This window comes from Falco peregrinus, chromosome 9 (assembly GCF_023634155.1).
Source record: "Falco peregrinus isolate bFalPer1 chromosome 9, bFalPer1.pri, whole genome shotgun sequence".
Taxonomy (NCBI): domain Eukaryota; kingdom Metazoa; phylum Chordata; class Aves; order Falconiformes; family Falconidae; genus Falco; species Falco peregrinus.
Genome location: NC_073729.1, coordinates 17,137,204 through 17,160,165, shown reverse-complemented (window position 1 = coordinate 17,160,165; position 22,962 = coordinate 17,137,204). Strand labels below are relative to the sequence as shown.

The window sequence follows — 22,962 nt, the reverse complement described above, 5'->3', positions numbered from 1 at the left end:
AGAACCACATTTGCGTCCATTCAGAATATGTTTTGGCTTTAAAAAATTTTTTCCCCCTTCTTTAAATGATCTTGGTGTTCTTTTAGGAGGAAAGAAAGGGAAAAGAAGTCTGAAAAAATTACTGTTGAGATTATTTTAGGACATCAGTTCTCCTAGTTGTAACGGACTCTCTTCCAGGGTGAGATGTGGCAGACGCTTCATACCACACATTATAAAACAGCTTACAAAGCCTGTGAAGCGTGATGTCTTTACAGCCTACACTGCTTGCATTACTTGTACAATCATTGCAGTCATCAAATGCAGACATTTTATAAGCTCCTAAGTGACATACCTCAGCTAAGGAGAAAAAATATAAAATGAATTAACATACTCATGTAAACCCCCAATTTTCAGGCATTTTGGTGTTCTCTTCAGGCAGAATTTGAAAGGCAGCAAGATTTGTGCTGCTTTAACCTAGAATGCAAACCTGTAATTATGGTTTGGGGCCTTTTCAAATGAGAATCAAACTACACGTTTCTTTGATAAGTCTTTTTTTGTTGCGTACAGTTTTAGCTCAGTTCAGACCATGAACACAATTCTTACCGAGGTTAATGGGAATAGCACACCAGTATGGGGAGAAAGAACAGCAATTGGAGGTGCAATGATTTCATTACGCTGAGTATTAGGACACTTAGCAGCCTTTTCTAAGCAGCTGTTCTTTAGGGAAATTAATACCTGGGGTCTCTTTACTTCTCCTCAACTTTAACTACCATAAAAGAACTTAATGTAAAGCTGTTTGCAGTTTATCTCACCCGATTGCTATGCGAAACTTCTAACACAAACGCTTTTATAAACTGCAGCCATAACACACTAATCTTCTGAACTTCCTGACCCATAAAACTATGATTATTGCTACATGTAAAATTCATCTGGAAGTATCCCTCTGTATTTAGTGTTATGGATATTATGTTGCAAAATCCCTCCTCCTTTGCAGTGTAAGGGCTGCCAGGAAAGCAAAGGACAATGGAGCTGTAGATGGGTGTAGAGAAAATAACACTGTACCTTAATCTCGTGATTTCGGTTGTATTTGGAGCTGGTGATCTAACAGATGAGATGTTCTGATTTTTATTTTTTTTTTCCCTAGGTTATAATTTCTTTTTTGATTAGAATATTTCTGGCTGTTCTTACTTACCATTAGGCACAGGTCAGTCACTAATTTCCTATACCACTCTGTGGGCAGGTAATTAAGAAACATCAAGTTTATAGGAGCTATTTTGATGAAGACAGGAAGGATGTTAGAGATGAGAAGAAATCTTTGCTATTCCAGGTGTGATTCTTTTAAGTATCTGTAATATCTGAGAGTTATCTCTAGTAACTCTTCTGTGATTGAAGTAATGAATGTGAACAAGAAGCAGTTTGCAGGATATCTTTTTAGTAAAGGACACTGGTTAAAATCAGCAGAAGCAAAAAGGGATTAATAATAGTTCACAAGCACCTTTACCCTCACTTTAATTATCGGTAACACATACTTTTATTTTTTAAAAAAGCTACATGATTCTTGTCTGATCTACAGCAAAGATAATGACATCGACAGTTTCGCATTTATACACATGCACATTGCAAGGGGGGTGGGATAACTGTGCTCTGGGGTACAGACCTACCAAAAAGTAGAAGAGTCACGTTTCTATCATTTATTCGCTACCAGATTAACTTAATATAGATAATCATCCAATTGGGGGGTGGGGCAAAAAAAAAAAAAAAAAAAAAAAGCATTAAATGAACAGCCTTTTTTCATTTTAAAACACAAACATTTGTATTAAATGATGCTTTTCCCAAGCAGCTTTTATTAGTAGTATTGTTCTAAATTGCAAGTTGTCACATCCACCAGCCTCTAAATTACCAGTCCTCTGTGTTGCTATAGTAACACTGTGGCCACTAAAATACAGACTCTGGCATAGAAAGGCAAGCTCAGACTGCGACTCATTTATTTGAAGGTTTTGGCAGCAGAATATCTCCACGAGGTCTTTATTTTATAACCTTTGAATACTTGCATTTTAACTCTTTCAACCACAAATGCAGCATTGTGCTAAAAGATGTGTTTTAAGACGGGGTACCGAAGCTGAACAGGGTTAATACATACACGGGGATAGTTGACTTCTGACTGCTCTTCCCTTCTCTTCTCTTCTCTTTGGTTTTGGGCTGGATGATTGATGGCTTTCTTGAGGTGAGGCTAAGGCAACAGTGCAGTATTGTCTTCTCCACTTCCTCCATCTCAAAGGCTGCCCATCTCCTTTTCACGATGTCTTGGTGACTTTTCAATGGGATCCCTCACTGGTAACCTGGACAACGGAAATTACCCTGGTTGGATTAGAAATGCAGTTTCTTGCTTAGTGAACAAATCTTTCTGTAATAATGGAAATGGACTTGTGTATTGCCACTTGGCTGCAAGTCAGTGTGTTAGTGCTGGTGACTGCATAAACTGCAGTAACAGTCAGTATTTTGTGTGTGTCCCCGTTTAAGTAACAAAATATGATAAACACTATAGGTTCTATCTTGAACTTAATCCCTTCTCCTTCTGCGTGTTACTGTGATATGCTCTTAATTTTGTGAGCTCAGACTTTTTTTCCCAATCTGTTTTCTCTGTTTTGCAGTCCAACTCCCTGACTTTCAACTGCTTGTCAAGTTCATCTGGCCTCCTCACGGTGGCTTTAGATCTGATGGATGTTTCTTTTCAGCCTCGGAACATCTTCCCAGACCACACCCCTAACCTCAGTTTCCCTCTTTCAACTCCTTGTCCCCAGACTCTTTCCACATCTACTTGTAGTGTTTCTCCCACCAACTTTGTTCTGCTTGTAGTGACCTTGAACCAGTCCCTTGGTTCTTCATCCCCCCATGGGCTCCCTGACCTCTCCCAACAGCCTCCTACTCCGAGCTCCAGTGCTGCCTTCCATGCAAAACTGGTCATGGCTGCTGAACAGCACTGTGTTTTCCATCCTCTTATGTTGTTATTAGCACCATTCCTCTTGTATTTCTAGCAATTCTCTTTTTTGGGTACATGTATGGTTTCTTGCTCTGTGCCCACTAGCCCACAGGACACACCGTGAGTGATGAGTCTACGCGGGCTATAAGTGACCAGCCTTCCAGTTCTCACTGTCTTAAAAGTTTTCTAATGTTTACAGTTAAGTTCGTGCAGCATCTAGCACAAGGGTAATTAGTGCCTCTGAGCATTACTACCCACGGTAAATAGAGCTGGTATAATTTTGCATAGTAGAATAAAAAAATCCCACATGTATGGCAGAATGCAGAGGTGTAGGAAGAATCCTGTCAGAAAGTATTTATATTAGGCTAAAATAAGAGTTTTGAATGCTAAAACCATAAATTTTTATTAGCCAAATATGTATTTATACCCATCTCTACTCGAAATAAAGAGAAGTAATAAGCCCCTTACTTTACAGCTGTAAATAAGAATTGGTGTTTTTAATCCCTACTCAGATAAATATTAACATAACTTGTCCCAGTTTCACAAGGACTTTACTTAGGATACCAGTAGATATCCTAAGATACCGTTGGTATTGAAAATGTTTTCCTACACCTCCAAAAAAAAGAATTTTGTATTTTACCAGTATTCCAATATTTTATGGCAAAACGTTTGGGGTATGTCTCCTGCTACATTCTTGTAAAACTCTAGTTGCTTTAGCAGTCACCTTGTTGAATCCCTCTATAAAAGCAGGGTAGGAAACATGCTTTTCGAGATTGTAGTCTTTTAGCTGAGATCAAATACTGTCATTTAGTACCTTCAAGTACAGGGTTGCTGACATGAGCTTTTCCTTCATGCGATGCGGTATGTGATCCGGAGGCACCCAGGCTGCCTGCTCTGTGCCACCGGGTTACAGCTTTTCACAGATGACCCAGTCCCAGCAGAAAATCTTGACCTCTCCCTTTTTCAGCACTTCAGAGGTTAATTTTGTTGAGGGATCAGATTTCTTTCTAAGGGGAAGTTTCTGATGATCACCTTCTAGCTGAGGCTTTACTTGCCAGTGTCTTTCCGAGCTGCTGAATGTTGAGGGCTCTGTTGGAAAACAACCTTGCTCCAACTTTCTTTCAAGCCTCTTCCTAGACAGTCAAGTTACAAGCTGTTTTATTTAGGGGGGTGTTGGATGGTAGCCTAATGAAGGTATCAACCTGCAAAATAAACCTCAGCCCTTTTGCTGGAATTCTTCATGGGCAACAAGGTGGAGAAGTGCTTTGGCCTGGGAATATTGCAAGGTAAGAGATTTTTCTGCTCTTTTGAAAAACGTGGAAATGTGTTGTGTTACACCTTTGTGTAAGTAGGTTTAGCTTTGTAAATAGTGGCAGCAATGGAAATCCATTAGATGATGGAGTAAATCTGAGAAGTTTTCTCCCTGCGCTATTTCATTTGACTTGTTGTACGCTACATGAAATCAATATGTGTTCAGTAGATTACAAATATTTGAATAACATAATAGGAAATTCCCCGTAAGGAACTGACAGCTATTACTGTATTTGTTTTTTCTGGCTTCGCTTCAGGTTTCTGTGAGGTTTATCAGTATTTTTTTGCGTCTCATACCTTGCAGTCTAACCGGCGATCTTTCCGCTAGTGTTACAGGCTTGTAGTCTCGGAAAACTATGGGGCTTTGTTATATTTTAGCTCTGTAAGTTTGCTTTCTGCGCAAACCAGGAACCTCTATGGGAATGAGCTCACTCTGCAGGGACACAAAGGCGTGTGTGAGACTGTTTGAGGCCAGATCGCAGCCCAGAGTGCACTTGCTTTTTGGGACATAATGTGCACATCGTATCCCTGCTCCTGTGCAAATCTCTGCCGGCTCCCAGATTTCTCTGAGCAAGGTTAGAAGATCTTTTCCCTTTTCAGGCTTTCTTTCAAATAAGCCTGATTTTAAAGGCTGGAATAAACCAGGAGTTGTTGGTACTGCTTAGAATGTGGCAGTTCTGCTAGGAAAAAAAACTGCATTCGGAATTGGTAGTAGCTGACATCTTCTTCGCATCTCCACATTACAAAGGATAAAGTGCTTCACTTGGTTATTGTGTCTGTCTGTCGTATAAATCTCCGGCCTGATAAGGACGGTTGTTTTCTATGTCTTGGCTTCCTGAGGGACAGTGCTGTGCCCTGTGATCAAATTAACACCTTTTATTGCCAAGGTCAGCTTTATTTGAAGATGTGTCAGCAGGCTGTAATGCGTTCAGAAAGACCAATTTTGTGGTTTTCTCCTTTTTTCTGATGGGCAAAGAGTGTGCAAACGTATGCATTATCTTTGTGTCCATGTGCTTAGCTGCAGCAGACGGTGCTGTGTGAGAGGGGCACTTCTCATGTGTGAAATCTCGGGTTTGCTGTGCACGGCCTTTTGCCTTGATCAGTTTATGTAGAAGCTTTACAGCCTATTCTGAATAGGGAAGAACTTAACAGTGCCTGTGAATTGCTTGAAGTCTTCGTGTGTATCTATCACTTCTTCATGTTGTGCCTGCACATTTCCTGCTGGGGATTACAGCCGGCAACCCTTAAAAGATTTGCATTGGGGTCACTAGTGGAGTTACACTGTCAGGAGGGATTAAAACAGGACTGGGAAACGGAGGAGCCACATTCTACCTGCCAGCTGCTGGAGGGTTTGGCTCAGTGGTATGCTTAGTAGCCACCTTTCCCTGCGTGAGGCTGCCCAGTGGTCCCAGTTGGCCATTTGTGCTGGGGGAGCGGGTGGGCAAGTGGCCACACAGGGGCAGGTGGGTCCAGCCCCATGAGTCTTTCAAAAGCACACCCAGAAGTAGAGAACTTAAATGTCTTGCATAGTGTTGTTTCCATACTACAGCTCATTCCTTTCCTTCCACATTTTAATTATGTCAGGCCTGTAAGAATTTAGCTAATCTTTTTCTTCTTGGTGTTTAAGCCTGTTTTTATTGTGGGTTGGAACCTTGGACAAGAGGCACTTCCAGGTACCAGTAAGTGCTGGTGTGCTGCTGAGCTCTCACCAGCTCGGTCCAGGCAGATGGGAGGTGGTGTTGGAAAGCAGCTCAGTGTTCTCAGTAAGTGCCACCCCTTCTTTAAGTTGTAACTTAAATAGCGCCTTCGTATGAGGAGGCGAGGTGATCCCGAAGGTACCTGCTTCTGGGGGAGGAGGAGGTATGGGTGGGTAAGGCAGGCAGGGGGAAGGAGCCTGCACAGTCTGGTGTTAGGCTGTCACAACCCACCACCCCATGGGCTGGGCACCTGCTGCTGCCTGGAGGAGGGAGGGAGGTGTTTGGGCTGGGGCCTGGCGGGAGGGAGGAGGAGGAGGAGGCAGCATGTTGCAGTGGTGATCCATACCCAGGGCTTTGCCAGGGAGCCCCATTGCCTCACCCCAGAGGGACTGCAGGGAGCTGGGGCTGTCCCTCAAGCACCTCCAGCATCCCCAGTGGCTTTGGCTTGACCTCTGGGTTTGTTCAGTCCATCGCTGTCATGTGCAGGCTGTGCACTTCACAGGGGTTTATTTTCTGGAGAGCACCAGAGACTTTGTAGGTAAATGAGGATTTCTGACTCCCATTAGAAGACTTTCCTCAGCACTTCTTACTGTCTTGGAAACAAAGGCATAACAAACAAGGCTTTTCTTTTTTTTTTTTTTTTTTCATAATAACAACTAGGATTAAATGCTGACCTGGCTATGATATGAAGACACTGATTTTCTTTCCAGCTTTTGCTGGTGCAGGTCGGTTGGAGTCAGTGGAGCCACATCAGGGATGAGTATCAATCCCATGGCCTTCAAAGCAGGGAGGTGAGGGTGCCACTGGCTGTAGGTGTGCTCTGTGCACCCACTGCAGGGCTGCTCAGTAAACTGCTTTGTAAACACACTAAGTCTTCAGACAGAACAGTAAATGGGGAGCACCAAAATTACAGTTTATAGGTCATGAGCCCAGGAAAAAGGGGTTGGTAGCTGGCTGGAGGTGTTTGACACTGATTTTTTCAGACCTAGCTGGGAATTTGTGTTCCTCCAGCACCTGGGTCAAAGGCAGTGCCTTGCTCTGGTTTCTTGCCTTCCCCCGAGGCTGTGCAATGCCAGAGGAACCATTGTGGTGAACAATGGCCAAAAAAACAAGTTCCACCAGTCAGGCATTTTGCAACTGAATACGGTTGTGCTGGCTGCTGTGTTTAGTGACTCCAGACAGTGAGGGACTGGAGGGTCCTGAGCAGGTGAAGAAGGCGCCTTTGGAATTCCTGCTTTGGAGCAGGAGATGCTGAGTTTCGGTAGAAAGTCAGGTTGCTTTCATGAAGCTTTAGAGTGTTTCAAATGGTAAACTCCCTGAGATTAGCTGGGTTTAGCAGCTCCTGTACATGTGTGCTCAGCTGTGTTCAAGTTTGTTATGAGCTTGGTCAAATTCCTGGTCAGATTTTAAGGGACAAAATAAAATCCAGTGTTATTTTTATAAGGTTATTAGCACTGATATAAAAATATTAAATCAAAAGAGCATGTGCAGTTTTCTAGCTTATAGAAATCTTTTCTTACCCAAACTTTTTCGATGCTAATTGATACTTTTCTTCTGCGAGTTATTCTTTTTTACAAAGAGGTATTTTAAATGTAAATTCTGGAACTTTACCTTGGATGAATTCTAAAGAGAGCTTTGACAGGGAGCTGCATTTCAGCTTGGTGGTGGTAAACCGAACAGTCGCTACACATGAAAACGGTCTGAACAGCTCACAGCACACTTAGAGCAGTTTAACTCTGCACCAAAAAATGTCATTAAAAGGATTAGATTCTGCTCCAGACAGAACAGCTGGAAATGGTCTATATTCATTTTGCTTGGTTTACTTTTCACTTTTCATGGTCTGGCCTTACAAAGTGTTTCAAGGTAACAGTCCTGTCCCTGGGCTCCACCTTCAGTTAGAAACAAAGTGGTTTAAAATACCTATAATGAGATGTAATGAGAAGAAAGTAACTGAAGTCATGGAGAAGTGGGGGATTAATAACCATGTAAAATATATTAATTAAATTCTCTTCTCTTGAAGTAGATTTCCATCCATTCTCTTGCAAATGGTTATTTGTCACCTTTCATAACAATTTGAAAGGAAAACCATGCAAGGGTCTGTATATGGTTTTTGGATTTCTGACACAGTGATGTCAGTATCATAGGAAATCCCAGAAGAAAACAGCGGAAACTGCAGTATTTGGTATCTCATCTTACAGCACATCTACATGTATCTGGCTTTTTTATTTCTCTTTTTAATTCTTTGAGGATGCTGTGAAGTTTCAAATCACTTTGCACCTTGATATTTTTTTGTTTGTTTGCTCATTCTATCAACTCATAAATAGTTAATTTTTTAGGTAGAAGAGGATAATTACCATGTTTCCACTTGAAATATTGTAAAGCCCCAAGGCCCTATCTTGGACAAATGTATTTTTCAGCAGATCATTGTAATTTTGGTTTTGAGTGAAGATCCAGCAAAGTTAAAATCCACACCCATCTGTAGAGAAGGGTGCATTTTCAGCCTTTAACAATACCTTTATTTAGTAGGATTTTAATGACTCGTTTGCTTTGGACTTGCATTGGGGAGGATATCTGCAGTGAGGGGGGCTGTCCTGAGGATCACAGGATGGTTTCTGTGCCTTCCAAGTTGACAAAGAAGAGCCAATTCTGTGGATGATGATTATGCAAGATGGAAAAGTGCTGATAGACTGTGGAAAAATACAAGTCTGAGCCTAACCTCTTTACAAACCTGTTTCAAAAAGCAGCTTTGGGTAGTTGACCTGGTGCTGTATGTGGGCCATCTATAGTAGCGAGGTTGTTAGTCGCATTAGGGCATGTAGTCTGAGATGGGGAGGGAGAGGGAGGGGGCTTAGGGGGGCTTGGTTTTATAGAGAGCAGGAGGCAGCTTTGTGGGAGTTTTTAAATGTTGGTGGTGGTAGTTTTTAAGTGGGTGGGTGTATAATTAAGAAATTTTTTTGTAATTTTCAGTAATCAAAGTAAAGTTTCAGGTGATTGATCAAATAGAGAGAGGAAAGCCCAAACATTTCAGCTTCAGGTTATGGTTGAGTAGACTTCTGCTGACATCAGAAATTATTAATTGCACCAGCTAAATTACAAAGATGTTATCTTGGCTCTGGGAGCCAAAAACACTGTAATTATGGCTGTTAGATCCCCGATTCTGCTTCCTTGCTTTTGAATTTAACCATCAAGGCACTGGATCAAGGTAAAAGCGAACCAATTTGTGTGGAGGGTTTGGGGTTATTTCAAGAACAGTGTGAACTAGAGATACTTTAATTTGTTACCAGATGCTGTCCTGGCACGAAGCTGCACTCTTCACCCGTGTGCAGATATGGACATGGAGCAGCCTGTCCTGTGCTGTTGCATATTACACCAAATACTGTATGATGGGCTGCTTGGGGGAAGAGCTTTTAGTGTAATAGATCACTGACAGCAGGTTAAACAGTATATGTGCTTTAATAGCATTACTTTCGAGCAGCTTATGCGGTATGTTTGTAAAGTAGCTTGCATTGGCATCTAATTTACACAGTGCAGTGAATTCTGCAGGCATCTCACTTGCATCAAAACCACCTCCAAAGGACAGCATCAATAGTTTTTTATGTCGGTTTTCAAAATTATTTTAAATTTCTGGAGATGTTGTGTTTCCTTGTGTTTCTTCTTTCTCTTACATCTTACTGTTCTTCTAGGTGGAGCCTGACCCCTCCCACCCTCCAACTGAAGTGATTTTTTTTTTAAATAATGCTAAACCTGAGATGTCTGGTGTTGGCTGACACAGCATCTTGCCTTGTCAGAGCAGCCGTGTTCATCAGCATCATCGCTTGGTGGCATCGGTACCATTGCTCGGTGGCATCAGCATGTCTACAAGAGCTATGTTGCTTAACTGCTAGCAACCAAAACACTAGTTGTCTATCTTTGGACCTCAGAATAGCTAATCTATTTTAATTTAGTATTAAAACAGAGTATTAGAAGTGTGTGTGTGTATATATATATATAAGTATTAAAAAGGATTAGTGAACTTGAAAACACAGAGCTGGAGTTGTTTGTTTCCCTGAGAACATAAGAGACTGCAAGCCCAGGATATACTTAAGGGGAAGCCACAACCATCAATGTATTCAGGTGCATGCTTCTACCTCTGTCCTCAGGCGCGTGTCCCAGTTCAGAAGGGCACTCAAATATTTCCATAATGCCTGGGATTGCCCAACTGCAGTCAGCGGGGCTGGCTGATGCCAGTAAAACTACTTGTGACACATTCTTTAGATGCTGATGAACTGGGAGCTGTGATGGTTTAAGGATGGTGAATGGCTGGAGATGTAATGTTTCTGTATGTTCAAGGTGGACCTATGGGTCCTGCAGAAGAACGTTATTGGGGAGGGGGTGGGGAAGCATTGCCGAATCTCCATAAGAAGGAAATTAAACTGTTAAACATGGAAAACATTGCTGTTGCTGATACTGTTATTATTAGGATTTTATTATAGGTTCAGCAATAAAAAGATGATGCTAGTTGCTGCACAAAACTTTGGAAAATGAGAAGCATATTCTTTTATGCATTTATTTCAGTAACTGTCGTGTAACTTTATAGACTTGTAAAATCTAGGTATAGTAATTGCTTTATGTTACAGGTTTTGAAACAGAAGTAAAATATCAGTTATAAACTGAAATTGAGAGGTAATATAACTTTAAATATTTTGCATTATAATACTTAATTGCCTACTCTTAAAAAAAACAACCAAAACAACGTTTCAAAGAGGTCTTTCAATTCTTTTCCAAGTTATCAATGTTTTTCCATACTCTAGGCACTGAGGGGGGAAATAAGATTCCCCACACACCCCCCCAACCCCAAGACCCATTGATTTCTTTTCATGGTTAGCACATCTTTCATCCAGTTATGCTGAGGAAGATTTTGGAAAATAGCAAACAAAATGGTTGTGTCGAATCTGGCTGGCTGGCTGGCTTTCCCAGACTCAACAGGTCTTACATTGTGTATGGAGTTTTATTTTAACATATGCTTTTATTTTGTATTATGACAGATTGCTCTCTAAAATTACCCAGATGAAGGCACATCTAGAAAAAAAAATTACATCTTTCATTTAAATTGTAGCATCACCAACACTGTAGATTACAGCATTTCATTCTGATCTGGAGAGCTGGTGTGCCTGTGGATTTAGGAAACAGCATTTAGAAAACCTTTCTGCAAAGCCAGGGCTTTGCCTGTAACTGGGGCACACCTGGAAGTCAGCCAGAACTGGCAGGAGTGTGGTTTGTAAGCTGGAGGACACCACATGAAGGGCCACCCCAAGGCTCCATGAAACGGAGCCTGCAGCAGCAGGGGTCAGCGGTTGGTCCCGGTGTCTGTCCCAGTGCATCCCTGTCCTCCACCAGCAGAGCAGCCTGGCTGAGCACTCCCAAATTTCCTGAAGACAAAATCAATCCAGCTTGCTGAAGCTGTTGAACTGAGCTTCCCAGCTGGCTTTGTCTGCGATGGTATGGGGAGAACTGGCACAAATGCCTGTGCTGGCAGATTGATGAGGACAGTAACTGGGACCAAGGCAGTAGCAAGGAGCAGCTGTGAGCAATAACCCTTTCTGCAGGCACACAGGGGAGCGCGTCCCTGCGGCCGCTGCTCTTCATGTGCCTCAGTCAACTGTGCTGCTCTTGAGCTCTGCTCAACTCCCTGAAAGGCCTTAGGTAGACGTGGGTGAACAAAATATTGCCAAGTAAGAAAAATGCAATTAAAAATTGTTAAAGCATCGTTAAAACTCACACAGGTAGCAGTTTTGTAGCACTAAGTGAGAAAAATAAAACGCTTTTCATTTCAGAGTTGCCGAAGGTTATATAGTAAGGCTGTATAGTAAATCAGTGGTGGAGCTATGAATAAAATTCAAGAAACCAGACAGAGATTGCCTTTCTTTACATAGTTTGATTATGTAAGATGCAATTCAATTTCAAGTGCATTATTAAATGTCCAGTATATCAGTATGTGAATGGCTTTCAGTCTGTGGTCAAAAAACTCACTGCGATCTCGTTGCTACAAGTTATAAAGCCAACAGAAATGCAATAGGAAAGAGAGTGGAGCTCCCAAAATCTGAAGCTGTTGTAATAAATAGATAGTGAACTGCCAGGAGATGGGCTCTTAACTCTAGCTTTCACATATGATCTATGAAATACATACTCATGTGTTTCCAGCAGTAGTTATTGATCAGTGGACTGAAATGTCTTCACAGAGCTACTTACAGGACAGTGTTTCAATCTCAGCTTTGTTGTTCTTGGAGATGGAGCACTTGTGAGCCAGTTCATGAATCTCTTCCTTAAACAGCTTATTTTTATGGGCATTTTAGGAGTGGAGCATCTGGCTTGACTTTTAGATCATTTTGATTCTGTCTATTCTAACATTCAAATCGCTTCAGGCATCATGGGCATTTTTTGTTGGTGCTTTCAGTGTCCTGAATTTCCAGTTACATGTTTCTCATTTACTAGAAAATATTGAAGCTATCACACGCTGGAAGCAGGTAGTCCTGAATAGTAACCTGTTCATAGATCTCCTTGAAAAGGATGTCTGGTACAGCTCAGGAGGGTTTTGTACCATCTGAACAACTAAACTTTCCATTACTAAGGTTTTCGGAGACCGCTAATGCTGTCGATGTTAGACCCAGGTTGTTGCCCAGGTCTTTGTAACAGCCAGGTACAAAAGATTACTTCAGGATGATATTTTTCTTTGCTTTTAAGTTCCTTTTCTGCGTTATGGCTCCGCAAGTCAGTGCTATGCCAACCTGGAGACGCCTTCTTACCACAACCTTCCCCTGCTCTGGCACTGCAGGCATAAATTTCGAGAGTCACTGGAAAGTTTGTTTATTCATACAGACTTCCAGCTGAGCCAGGAAGAGTTGCATCCTTGGTGCTGTTGGCTTGATGATGGTATACGTTAGGCTTTGTGGCGACCATGTAGTTAATAAGCTGTATGAATTTAGACTTGAAATACAAAGAAGATAAGTTAGGAGAATGAGCAGGCCGTTTTCATTTTGCAGCTGCAAGTAGGGTAAGGCTTGTAGAAATAATACTTTACCTTTTGAATGACATTTCGTCTTTTGACCCTTGTTTTCTACCTTTGCTGTGCTTTCTCTCCAGCTGGGATGACAGCAGCTCTGTCAGCAGTGGGATCAGTGACACCATAGATAATCTCAGTACCGATGACATAAACACTAGCTCCTCTATCAGCTCCTATGCCAACACACCTGCCTCCTCCCGCAAAAACTTAGATGCACAGGTAAGATTTCTAATTTAGACGAGGAACATTCATATTTGTTATTTTGTCTCTGCAGTAGGTATAATTATTTTAAGTTGGATGAATTTGAACCCACAGCTGGCCTTCAGTACAGACAGTATCACTGAAAGGGCAATGTCGAGCAGTAGTAACCACCACCTCATACGTGGCATTTGTGAATATTTCCTCTGTGCGTGGGATACATGGCATCTCTGCCGTGGTGGTGTGGCAGCAAATGCCTCCTTAGCAGCACTGCTGTATAGAAAAGATGCTTCAGTAGAAGGGATTTATTTTATTTTATTAAATTTTTTTAGCCCTAGAAAAGGTATTAAGCTATTGTGATTTTTCTTAAAGAATAAAATTTAATTAAGTCAACATTGAAGTTTAAAGATTATTTACACTTCCATCGGAAATGTAAGCATGCAAAGGAAGTTAAATAGATTATTTAAAACTTCTTGGGCTGCATGTTACTGCAGGCTTTCTTGTTTGGCGGCATTTCACAGGAGGATAAATTTTATGTCCGTTGGCAGCATACATGTATATTTTGTGCTCAGACACACACATCCAAAGAGGGTAAAATGTGTGAAGGTATCCAGCAGTTTTTCATTCATCAGTTAGAGTGTATAATACAGAGATTTGCAGTAGTATAAACTGCTTTTCCCCCCATTTATATAGAATTTTGTTTGGAAAAAAGCGGCACTAAGAAGTCCAGCTTTGTTCTTTGTACACCCACCTGCCCAGGGGACTCAGGTGTTGTGTGTCAAAGCAGCTGGGATGCAGTGACTTGGCATTGCAGCAGGTAGAGGGATGTAGGTATGACCTTCACCTCTGTTTCTTTCCTCTTTTATTCTTCTCCAGTCCTTTTCATGACTGGACTCTGTATCTGTTTTTAATATCAGTTTTAATGTAGACGTGTGGTTGCTGTGAAGTGTTACCCTGCCTACAGAGCCATGGTGCAAGCATGTATTAGTCTTTGTTCGCTTGCCACGAAGTGCATATTTGAGCCTACATTAAAGATTTCCAGTTAGCCTCTGGTTGTGTATCGGCGATTGCATGTGTGCTCGAAACTGCTAATACAAGTCCCATACAAGTTGAGAGGAGTTAAGATCTATTGAGCATGTTTTTCAGTACGTAACAGTAACATACACAACTAGAAGTATTTTTTGACAGTTCTTACTGTTTCAGCACTGTAATACTCTTGGGGGGAAAAAAAACCAAACCAAAACCCAAAGAAAAAGGGAGACATGACTAAACACCAACCTAAGGAAAAAAAATAGAAACTCATTTGACTTCTATCTTCTGATGGATCTGATTCTTGGAAACACCTCTGAGAGATCAAAATCTGTGTTGATGAACTCCTCTTCCTCCTCCACAACTATTGCAGCATCCAAGCGGGTGCAGACATACAGCAGAAGAAAAGCAGCTGAAGCTTGTGCAGACAGTAGAGCACAGTCATTAGAAGAGGAAGCTGGGAGCCAAAACGTACACGTTTTGTTTGCAGTTTTTTGATGTGTGTCTGTGACCTGCTTCTCTCCTCAGTTTCCATGGCTGACAATATTTATTGTAGCTACTACTATTATCTGCCAATTATTATCCGTGAAACACTTTGTTTTCATTTGAAAAGAATAGCCTAATCTTGTCAACCAAGGGAATGAAAATAGCTTGGAGTGATGGAACCATGTGTAGCTCGCAGGGTTGATTTTTTTGCTGGCCAAAGTACTCCTCAGAGCTCATGGCACAGTGAACACTGCCTATATGCCCTTTCCATCTTACCTGCAATATTGTATGGTGGCCTGTGCCCAGATTTGCGTTCCACTGGGTGGTGAGCCACAAAGGACTGGCAGACATCTGCAGAGGGACGTGGACTTTTCCTCCCAGGTGACCCACTGCTTTGGTTCTCCTGAATAGTAAGTGCTTAACTTTTAAGCTGCTGTGACTCTGCCACATCTCATTGAGTTGGTACAGAAGTTGAATTTCAGATAATCAAAGAGGGAGCTTACAGCTAATACATGTGCAGCTGGGAGTCCAGACAAATAATACAGCAACATCAAAGGGAGAGAGCCCTGCCATGTCAGTGTCTGCTGATAAAATCAGTTACTTATGCAGAGTCATCTCTGCAAAGGGAGAACACGTGGTTGCAGTAGGAAAAAACTCGCTGCTAAGAAACTGATTTTCAGAGCTGCCGAGTACCCTGCACTCCAGAAGCTGTCGTTTCTCCATCTTTGGGAAGCAGGACTTAAATAAATATGGTATTAACTGCATCCTCGCAGACGTTAATAGTTGTAGCCCCTTTCTGTAACAGTGCTATGAAGGTGTTAGTGTTCGTTCTGAACAAGCTAGTGATGGGGACCAGAATTTGCGTTACCACGTTGCTCTGATGACGCCAAGTACCAGACCACTTCATGGCGCTGTACAACTTCTGGGGCCCTGATATTTTTCCCTTACATCGCACAGACATAGACAAGTTACCTTTTACCCAGCGCTGCATGTAGTACACCTTTAAAGTCACATCATACACGTATTTTAATGAGAAATTAAGACCTGGTGGACATTTGGAAATAAATTATTTAACTGATATAAGATGGAAGAGAGGAAGAGGACAAGTAATAAACTCGTTCGTGTAATACTAAAAAGACCAGGAGACAGAAAGGAAACAATTCCTTTAAACAGAAACAGCAGCATCTTTAAGCAGTTGGATGAAGACAATGTCTCAGTTTTGTGGATGAAGACAATGTCTCAGTTTTGTTGAAGCAGAGGTGGGTTTTGTCTGTTCACAGCTTCGTTAATAGATTTACAAGACCATCAGACTAAGTTAAGAAATGCTGGTTATCGCTACTCCCAGCTAAATCCCAGGGTGGCAGGCTTTGCTCCCAGCACACACTCGCTAGGTCGTGCCATGACCTCCAGCCAGCAGCATTTCCACTTTCACCCTTCCAGGCAGGTGCAGTTTCAGCTGCAATCCCGAAGCCAGGTTTCACCATGTTTTGGTTTTGATTCCTTAGTCATGTTTCTGCTGTTCGGAGTGTTTACCATTAAACAGAAACATCTCTGGCCAGAGGGCTTCTAGGGTGGATGTGCGGCATTTCAAAAGCTACAGAAAAACTTTAGCCATGGGTGTACTAATGGAATGAAATGGAAGAGAGCGAAGAAAGAGGACTTACTGTAATGTTTTTCTCTCTGTTGAGACTGCATTATTCTTACAGATGTAAAGGAGGAGAAATAGAAGGTACAGGAATATTTCGTAGTCAGCTAAAACCAGAATAAACCCTTTACTCGCTCTTGAACGCTAACAGTGTAAATACACAATTCCAGACAAGGTACTTGAAACAAGATACTAATGAGAGCATGTGAGGCATGATGTTGAGGTGGGTTTGTTGGTCAATTATTTATTGCTTCTTGCATGTGCTCTCTTCCAAGATCTGTAAATGTAGAAGTTTAGAGAAACATGGGACATGGAAACAGTCACACTGTGAATTTATTGCACACCTACCGGCGGTCATAAATAGAAAGGTAACCACCCTCAAGCCTTGCAGCCACGCGAAGAGAGTTAGAAAGCAGTGTTTCATTCAAGCCTACGCTGAGTTCCTGTCTTTGAATGGAGAGGCAAGGAAACAACATTTGCATAGCACGAGGAAAGTGCAAGAAGATAATGCCTAAATCTGTAATTCAGCAAATGCTTGTTAGTCTAATGACTCAATATGCAGACAAATAATTCAGGTCCTGACTATTTCACATGGCTGAAGAAAGACCGTTGTGATGTGTAGCATCAGCTTACATGTACTGATTGCTTAACTAGTTTTTCAGGCTTTTAAAATAAAATTAATTACAGCAAAAAGCAGAGGAAATGAAGCTGCAATTCCCCTGGGTTCTTTAATATTAATGGTGTGATCTGGTAGGAAAAGTGAAGTCACGAACTTGAAATATACTTTAGGAACGTAAAAATAAAGTACAGCATTTTGCTGAAAGCATCATATATGGTCATGTGTCCTTTCCTGTGCTGTGCTTTTCTGATTATCGAAAGGTAGTAAAAAGTTGTGAGCTTTATAATGCTTCGGGTTATTTAAAATAATTATCTTTTAAATGATATTGCCATTCAACTACTGCACGGTGCTGAGCACATTCATCTGCTGCTGAGGCTGCAGGGAACAGATCAACATGTTACCAAAATTTTCCAACCCTTCTTTGGGAGCTTCATGATCAAGGATTGAATTGTCAGTCGCTTTCATAGTACCATGATGGTTGGAGAGCACTTAAACTATAGTATTTTTATCTGGATGAAGATCAGATGTGTAGATGTTTGTCGTTTGTGTCTGGTCACAAAATAGTTGGTTGTGGTTTACAAAATTTGTCTAAATTAATCAACAGCATTTGACAGAAGTCAGATTCTGCAAGAGTGATCATTAGCAATAGAAAATGCTATCATATAGGGAATATATATTGTTATATATATATCTCCTAATAGATTTACTTTAAGTGTTTCTGGGAATTTGGCAAAGACTTAATAATGAGAAAATTCTGTATCTGATGTTGGGCTTTGCAAAATTCTCCACAGAAGACTGATAGCACAATCAGTCTGTGCAAAGAACAGGGAAAAAAATAGTAGTGAGAGTTGAACATCAATTAAGAAAGGAGGTAATTTCTGTATTTAAGTCAGTCTTGAATATTGTTAGAAGGTTGTTGGGGATTCATTTTCCTTCAGTTCTTGGGTGTCCTTCTACTGTGTTAATTAGAATGAACAGCATTGCACATCTTCAAATGTGCTCAGAAAGCTGCCTCCTCGTGCTCTGGAGATCAGATTGCCAGACAAGAGGTAGGAAAGCAGCAAGAACAAAGGAAAACTGGGTTTGAAATGATTTTTGGCATTGCAGTAAAAGGGTTCATCAGAAATTTGAGATGGAGGATTATAAATGTCATGGAGCTGAATATGTCCTTTATAAATCAAGTGGGTTTTTTTATTGGTTTGGGTTTTTTTGGGTTGTTTTGTTTTTTTTTTTTTTTATTCTAAGGGGCATGGCTGTTATGTTTTTTGTATTTTTCCCCTAGCATATTTTTTTAAAAAAAGATGTCATTGCTGGGGTTCATTTCTTGCTGTGATGTTTCTTTAAGGCGTGTTACATTTGTTGGTACTCAGAGATGACTGCTGAGTTGATTAATCAGTTTGAAGGTTCTTGCTTATGAAGCTTCTTAAAAGAAGGGCTTGCTCTGAAGGTTATATTGCAATTCCTTATCTGTCCTAGACTGATGCAGAAAAGCATTCCCAGGTTGAGAGGAATTCCTTGTGGTCCAGTGATGAAGTCAAGAAATCGGATGGAGGATCTGATAGCGGCATAAAAATGGAGCCAGGATCTAAATGGAGGCGGAATCCCTCTGATGTGTCAGATGAATCTGATAAAAGTACTTCTGGTAGGAAGAACACTGTTATTTCACAGACGGGCTCCTGGCGACGGGGCATGTCAGCTCAGGTTGGCATTACCACACCAAGGACTAAACCTTCAACCACCTCAGGCACATTAAAGACACCTGGAACAGGTGAGAATTAGGTGTAAGATACAAACAAGCCCAAAAGTGTGTTCGGTATGAAAACAGTTTAAATACTTTCCAGAGGCAGAACCTGAACTTCAGGTAATCCTGTCTTTATTTTTAGGTATTGTTTTAACTTCTGCAGTATCCCGTACGTCCAGTTTTCTATTTCTGTCATTTGAAAATGCATATTTTGGATTAGTACATCGTGAAAGTTGTTTTCATGACAACTAAGCCAAGCTATTAATTGAGCACAGTATTGCCATATGAAAAGAATGAACAATATAATTTCTGCTTTTGAACTCACGGTTAACTTTAAGAACATAACAGTATGTGTGGTTAAGGTGATTTTTACTTACCCCCCGCCCCCATACTAAACCAGCATGTTAATTTATACTAATAGTTCTGGCTTTTCTTATAAATGTATCAGTGATTTTAGCACTTGCAGATGTGTGAATGAAAATTGATTGAATTTGTATAATCAAGTAATGTAAGTTAATACCTCTCTTATTTAGTCGTGTACACGATTGTACATGAAACAGTTGATGAATGCCTTTTAGGAAAATCATACTAATGGCCTAACACTACTTCTGTCTAATGACGAAGGATCGATCTGTGATAGCTACAGAGGGAAACATATTTTCTTGTCTGTCACTATTACATAAGACTGTTCTGCTTTTCATATTCTTGAGGGCAAACACACCACGTACTTTCTCTGGCAAGTCTGCATGTATAACTCATTAGAGTGGCATGTAAGTTCAGTGCAGACTAGATCATAACTTTTAACCACACTGTGGTGGCTAGCACGCTTTTGCTTTTCATGCTGCTTTGAGTTTCATCATTTGCTTGACGTTTTCAAGTCATTAAATATTAGAATTCTTTTTCTATTTTTGTAGGGAAAACTGATGACGCCAAGGTATCAGAAAAGGGTAGACTATCTCCTAAAGCTGGACATGTTAAACGTTCCCCATCAGATGCAGGACGCAGCAGTGGTGATGAATCCAAAAAGCTTCCCACAAGTAACTCTAGAACAACTGCTGCTAATGCTAATACATTTGGATTTAAGAAACAGAGCGGGTCAGCTGTAGGCATGACTATAATCACTGCCAGTGGGGCAACAATCACCAGTAGATCGGCTACCTTGGGAAAAATCCCAAAGTCATCTGGACTCATGGGTAGGACCACTGGTCGGAAGACTAGTGTTGATGGCTCTCAGAACCAGGATGATGGCTACTTAGCACTTAGTGCCCGAACTAATCTTCAGTATCGTAGTTTGCCCCGGCCCAGTAAGTCCAGTAGCAGAAGTGGAGCTGGGAATAGATCTAGCACAAGTAGCATAGACTCCAACATAAGCAGCAAGTCAGCTGGGCTGCCTGTCCCTAAAATGAGAGAGCCGGCCAAGGTAATCCTTGGAAACTCTCTGACAGGATTAGTCAATCAGACAGATAAAGAGAAAGGGATTTCGTCTGACAACGAAAGCGTGGCCTCATGTAATTCTGTTAAAGTGAACCCTGCATCACAGACTGCTTCTAGCGGAGCTCAGAGTTCTCACCAGCAAGGAGCCAAGTACCCCGATGTGGCCTCTCCCACTTTGCGCAGGTAGGCAACAAATTCGTTGATTGTGCAATGATGTTAGTCGGAGCTGAATGATCAGGACTCTTCAAGCCAGGCCTGGCTGGGTTTTGTGGAGCACTTACTATTTAGTGTCCTACATCAAAGTCATTGTATTTACATTTAATTTCACCTAAACAGGTTGGCCAGTGTTGTAAATGCTCAGTACCTCCAGCAACAGCAGCAAAAAATTAACATTTGGAAAAAAAACAACTGTCTGGCAGAAAGTTTGGCAATTGTGATATGAGTCTTTGTTACAAAAATCATACCTGGAGGCTTTATCCATGCAGATATCACAGGAATAAGAGTTTTCTTATCTGAAGGTTACTGAAGAGTTCTTTCACCAATGTATTTGTAACAAAACTGGAAATACTCCAATGGTGGATCAAATTATAAATTGACAATAGGAGCATTATTCCAGATTTTCATGATCATAATGGTATGGTTTGACCTGCCATGCTTAGATTCACGTGCCTAACCCAAACCGACCTTTCAGATGTGTGGATTAGGCCAGTGTGGTGTGAGATTCAACATCAGGTTATTCACCTGTGTAGAAGAACCCTGAGTAAAGTTACCGTCTAAGATGGGTTGAATTTTCTTATTTGAGTAATATTTTTTTAAAACAAAAATCTTATCTGTCTTCTCTTTCTCCACAAGTACCACACACATTATTTTAACATTAACATCAAGTTGGTCAGGAATTAATTTGTCGATGCATGTGCATCAAAGCCTCGATATTGGTGAAAGGTTCTGTTAATATTATTTTTCAATTGAATTTGACATTGAGTAGCTTGTCTGTTTCAAGTTGCAGTGTTTTGCATTTCATTTGTCTTGACGCCCATAATATCCATACAGTTATGCTGCATCATCCTGCTTCCAGTGACGTGAGAAAGCCACATTCCATCTGAAGCACCAGTGCAAGCATAATGGCTGTGATGGCAGCTTAGGCTAACGCTGTAGAGAGCTGTGAAGTGTTTCTTAGATGGGTGGTTTTATTTGAAGAGCCTGTGTGACCATAATTCAGACTACTTCCTTTATTTTATTCCTGGTTATCATTAGATGAGCCGTGTCCTTTAGAACATAGAATGTTCCTCAATGGCTACTTAAAAACTCCAGCAGACCTTTCGTATCTGTAGTATACCCCATGAGAAATACAGGGTTTCAGTGTTGCAAGCCTCAGGCGCATAAATCTTGAATTTTCATCGTTTATATTTATTTATTTATTTTTACTAGAAAGCCACATTGCTGGCTATGTAGTTGAAATACTACATTAGAAATACATGGACATTCAAAGAGAAGACCCTGAGGCTCAATTTAACTATTCTGTCATTCGATATACAATTTTGCTCTTGAATTTTCACCAGACTGTCTAAATTATCATGTATTGAAATGCATCAGAGTTGAATTGGGCCCTGTCTGCTTATTACTGATTTTTAGACTGACGAGAAAGAAGATTTTGAGCTTAATTTTCATAGTCAGTTGGGATGAGTTGCACATGTTTTTTGCATGTTTCCTCTTGGCCCTGTAATTTTTTAATATTCAATAATAACTTAGAATCCATACCTTTGTAATGATACAGATTTATCTGTAAGTCTATGAATATATGTAACTTTTATGTTGCCATAAACAGTGAGATTTTGTAATTCTGCTATGAGGGCCATCCCTGTCTCTGTTCTCTCAGTATTGCCTTTAACTCCAGTTGTATGTAACTGGCCTGTCCCTTAAGTGAAGCCATCATTCATCTTGATATATTTTACTATTAAATGGGGCCTTCATGCTCTGCAGTATATAATATGCTCCCTTTCTGTTGATGGGAGACATGCATGACCCAAGAGCCAGCTCAGATACATCAATCTCTTGTCAGTAATAGTAGATAGGAGTAAATAGATGTCCTCCCTCATGGGGTATGTCCTTCCTTGTCCTTCCTCGTGGGGTATGTCCTTCCAGAATTAATCTCTGTGTTGATGTGACTGTCTTGCTGGGCTGGATTTTCCTGGACTGAGAGGTGTGCTCCCCAGACCACATCCTCTTCTGAAGGCGCTTGTTAGAAGGTTGTGGTTCAACCAGACGCTGCCTTTAGCGTTTCTGTTTGTGCCACAGTGCAGCATCCTTTCAGTTGTATTAGAGGTGCTGTGAAACAGTTTGGGGAAGACTGCAGAGCTTAAAAACAGCTTGTAAAACTGTTGGGTGGGATTGTTTTAAGCCCTGGGATCCTGCCTCTAAGAGTGCAGCTCCCCCAGTACAACTGAAGAGGTGGTATGCAATGGCACAGGAGCAGGGATATCCTAAGGTGGTGTTGCTGCTGAAGGCCATGTGTCATTGCAGTACAGTTTGCCATTTTCCTTCGTACTTGCTCTAATAACATTAACTAAATAAAAGCTAGACCCTAAATTCTCTCAGTCTCTGTAGGAATGGGTTTTATCATTCAGTCTGACTTGTCTAAGTGAGTGTTTCCTAATCAGCGAGGTGTGGTGTCCAGATGAACCAAGTTTGCCAGGTCTGTGCCTGTTTGTGAATGTCTGTCTGCACCGGGTGCTGAGAGGATCATGGCACAGAGCAGTGCTGGATTATGACCTAGATGCAGATGAGCATCTTAGCCTGGTCCAGCA

At 41.2% G+C, this 22,962-nt stretch overlaps 1 protein-coding gene across 8 annotated transcripts in view; it reads left to right on the top strand.

The window, feature by feature from the left end:
- The window catches only part of NAV2 (neuron navigator 2), a 410,341-nt gene that overhangs the window by 340,797 nt on the left and 46,582 nt on the right, over positions 1–22,962 (top strand). For 4 of the 8 annotated variants that reach the window (XM_055813584.1, XM_055813586.1, XM_005240333.4 and 1 more), the window contains exons 12-14: positions 13,087–13,225; positions 18,460–18,751; positions 19,639–20,341. In XM_055813584.1, coding sequence (XP_055669559.1) covers positions 13,087–13,225; positions 18,460–18,751; positions 19,639–20,341 — 1,134 coding nt within the window. Of the gene's footprint in view, positions 1–4,025; positions 4,246–13,086; positions 13,226–16,639; positions 16,733–18,459; positions 18,752–19,638; positions 20,342–22,962 lie in introns of those variants that run through there. The other 4 variants (XM_027790864.2, XM_055813582.1, XM_055813583.1 and 1 more) reach the window with 2 other exon arrangements.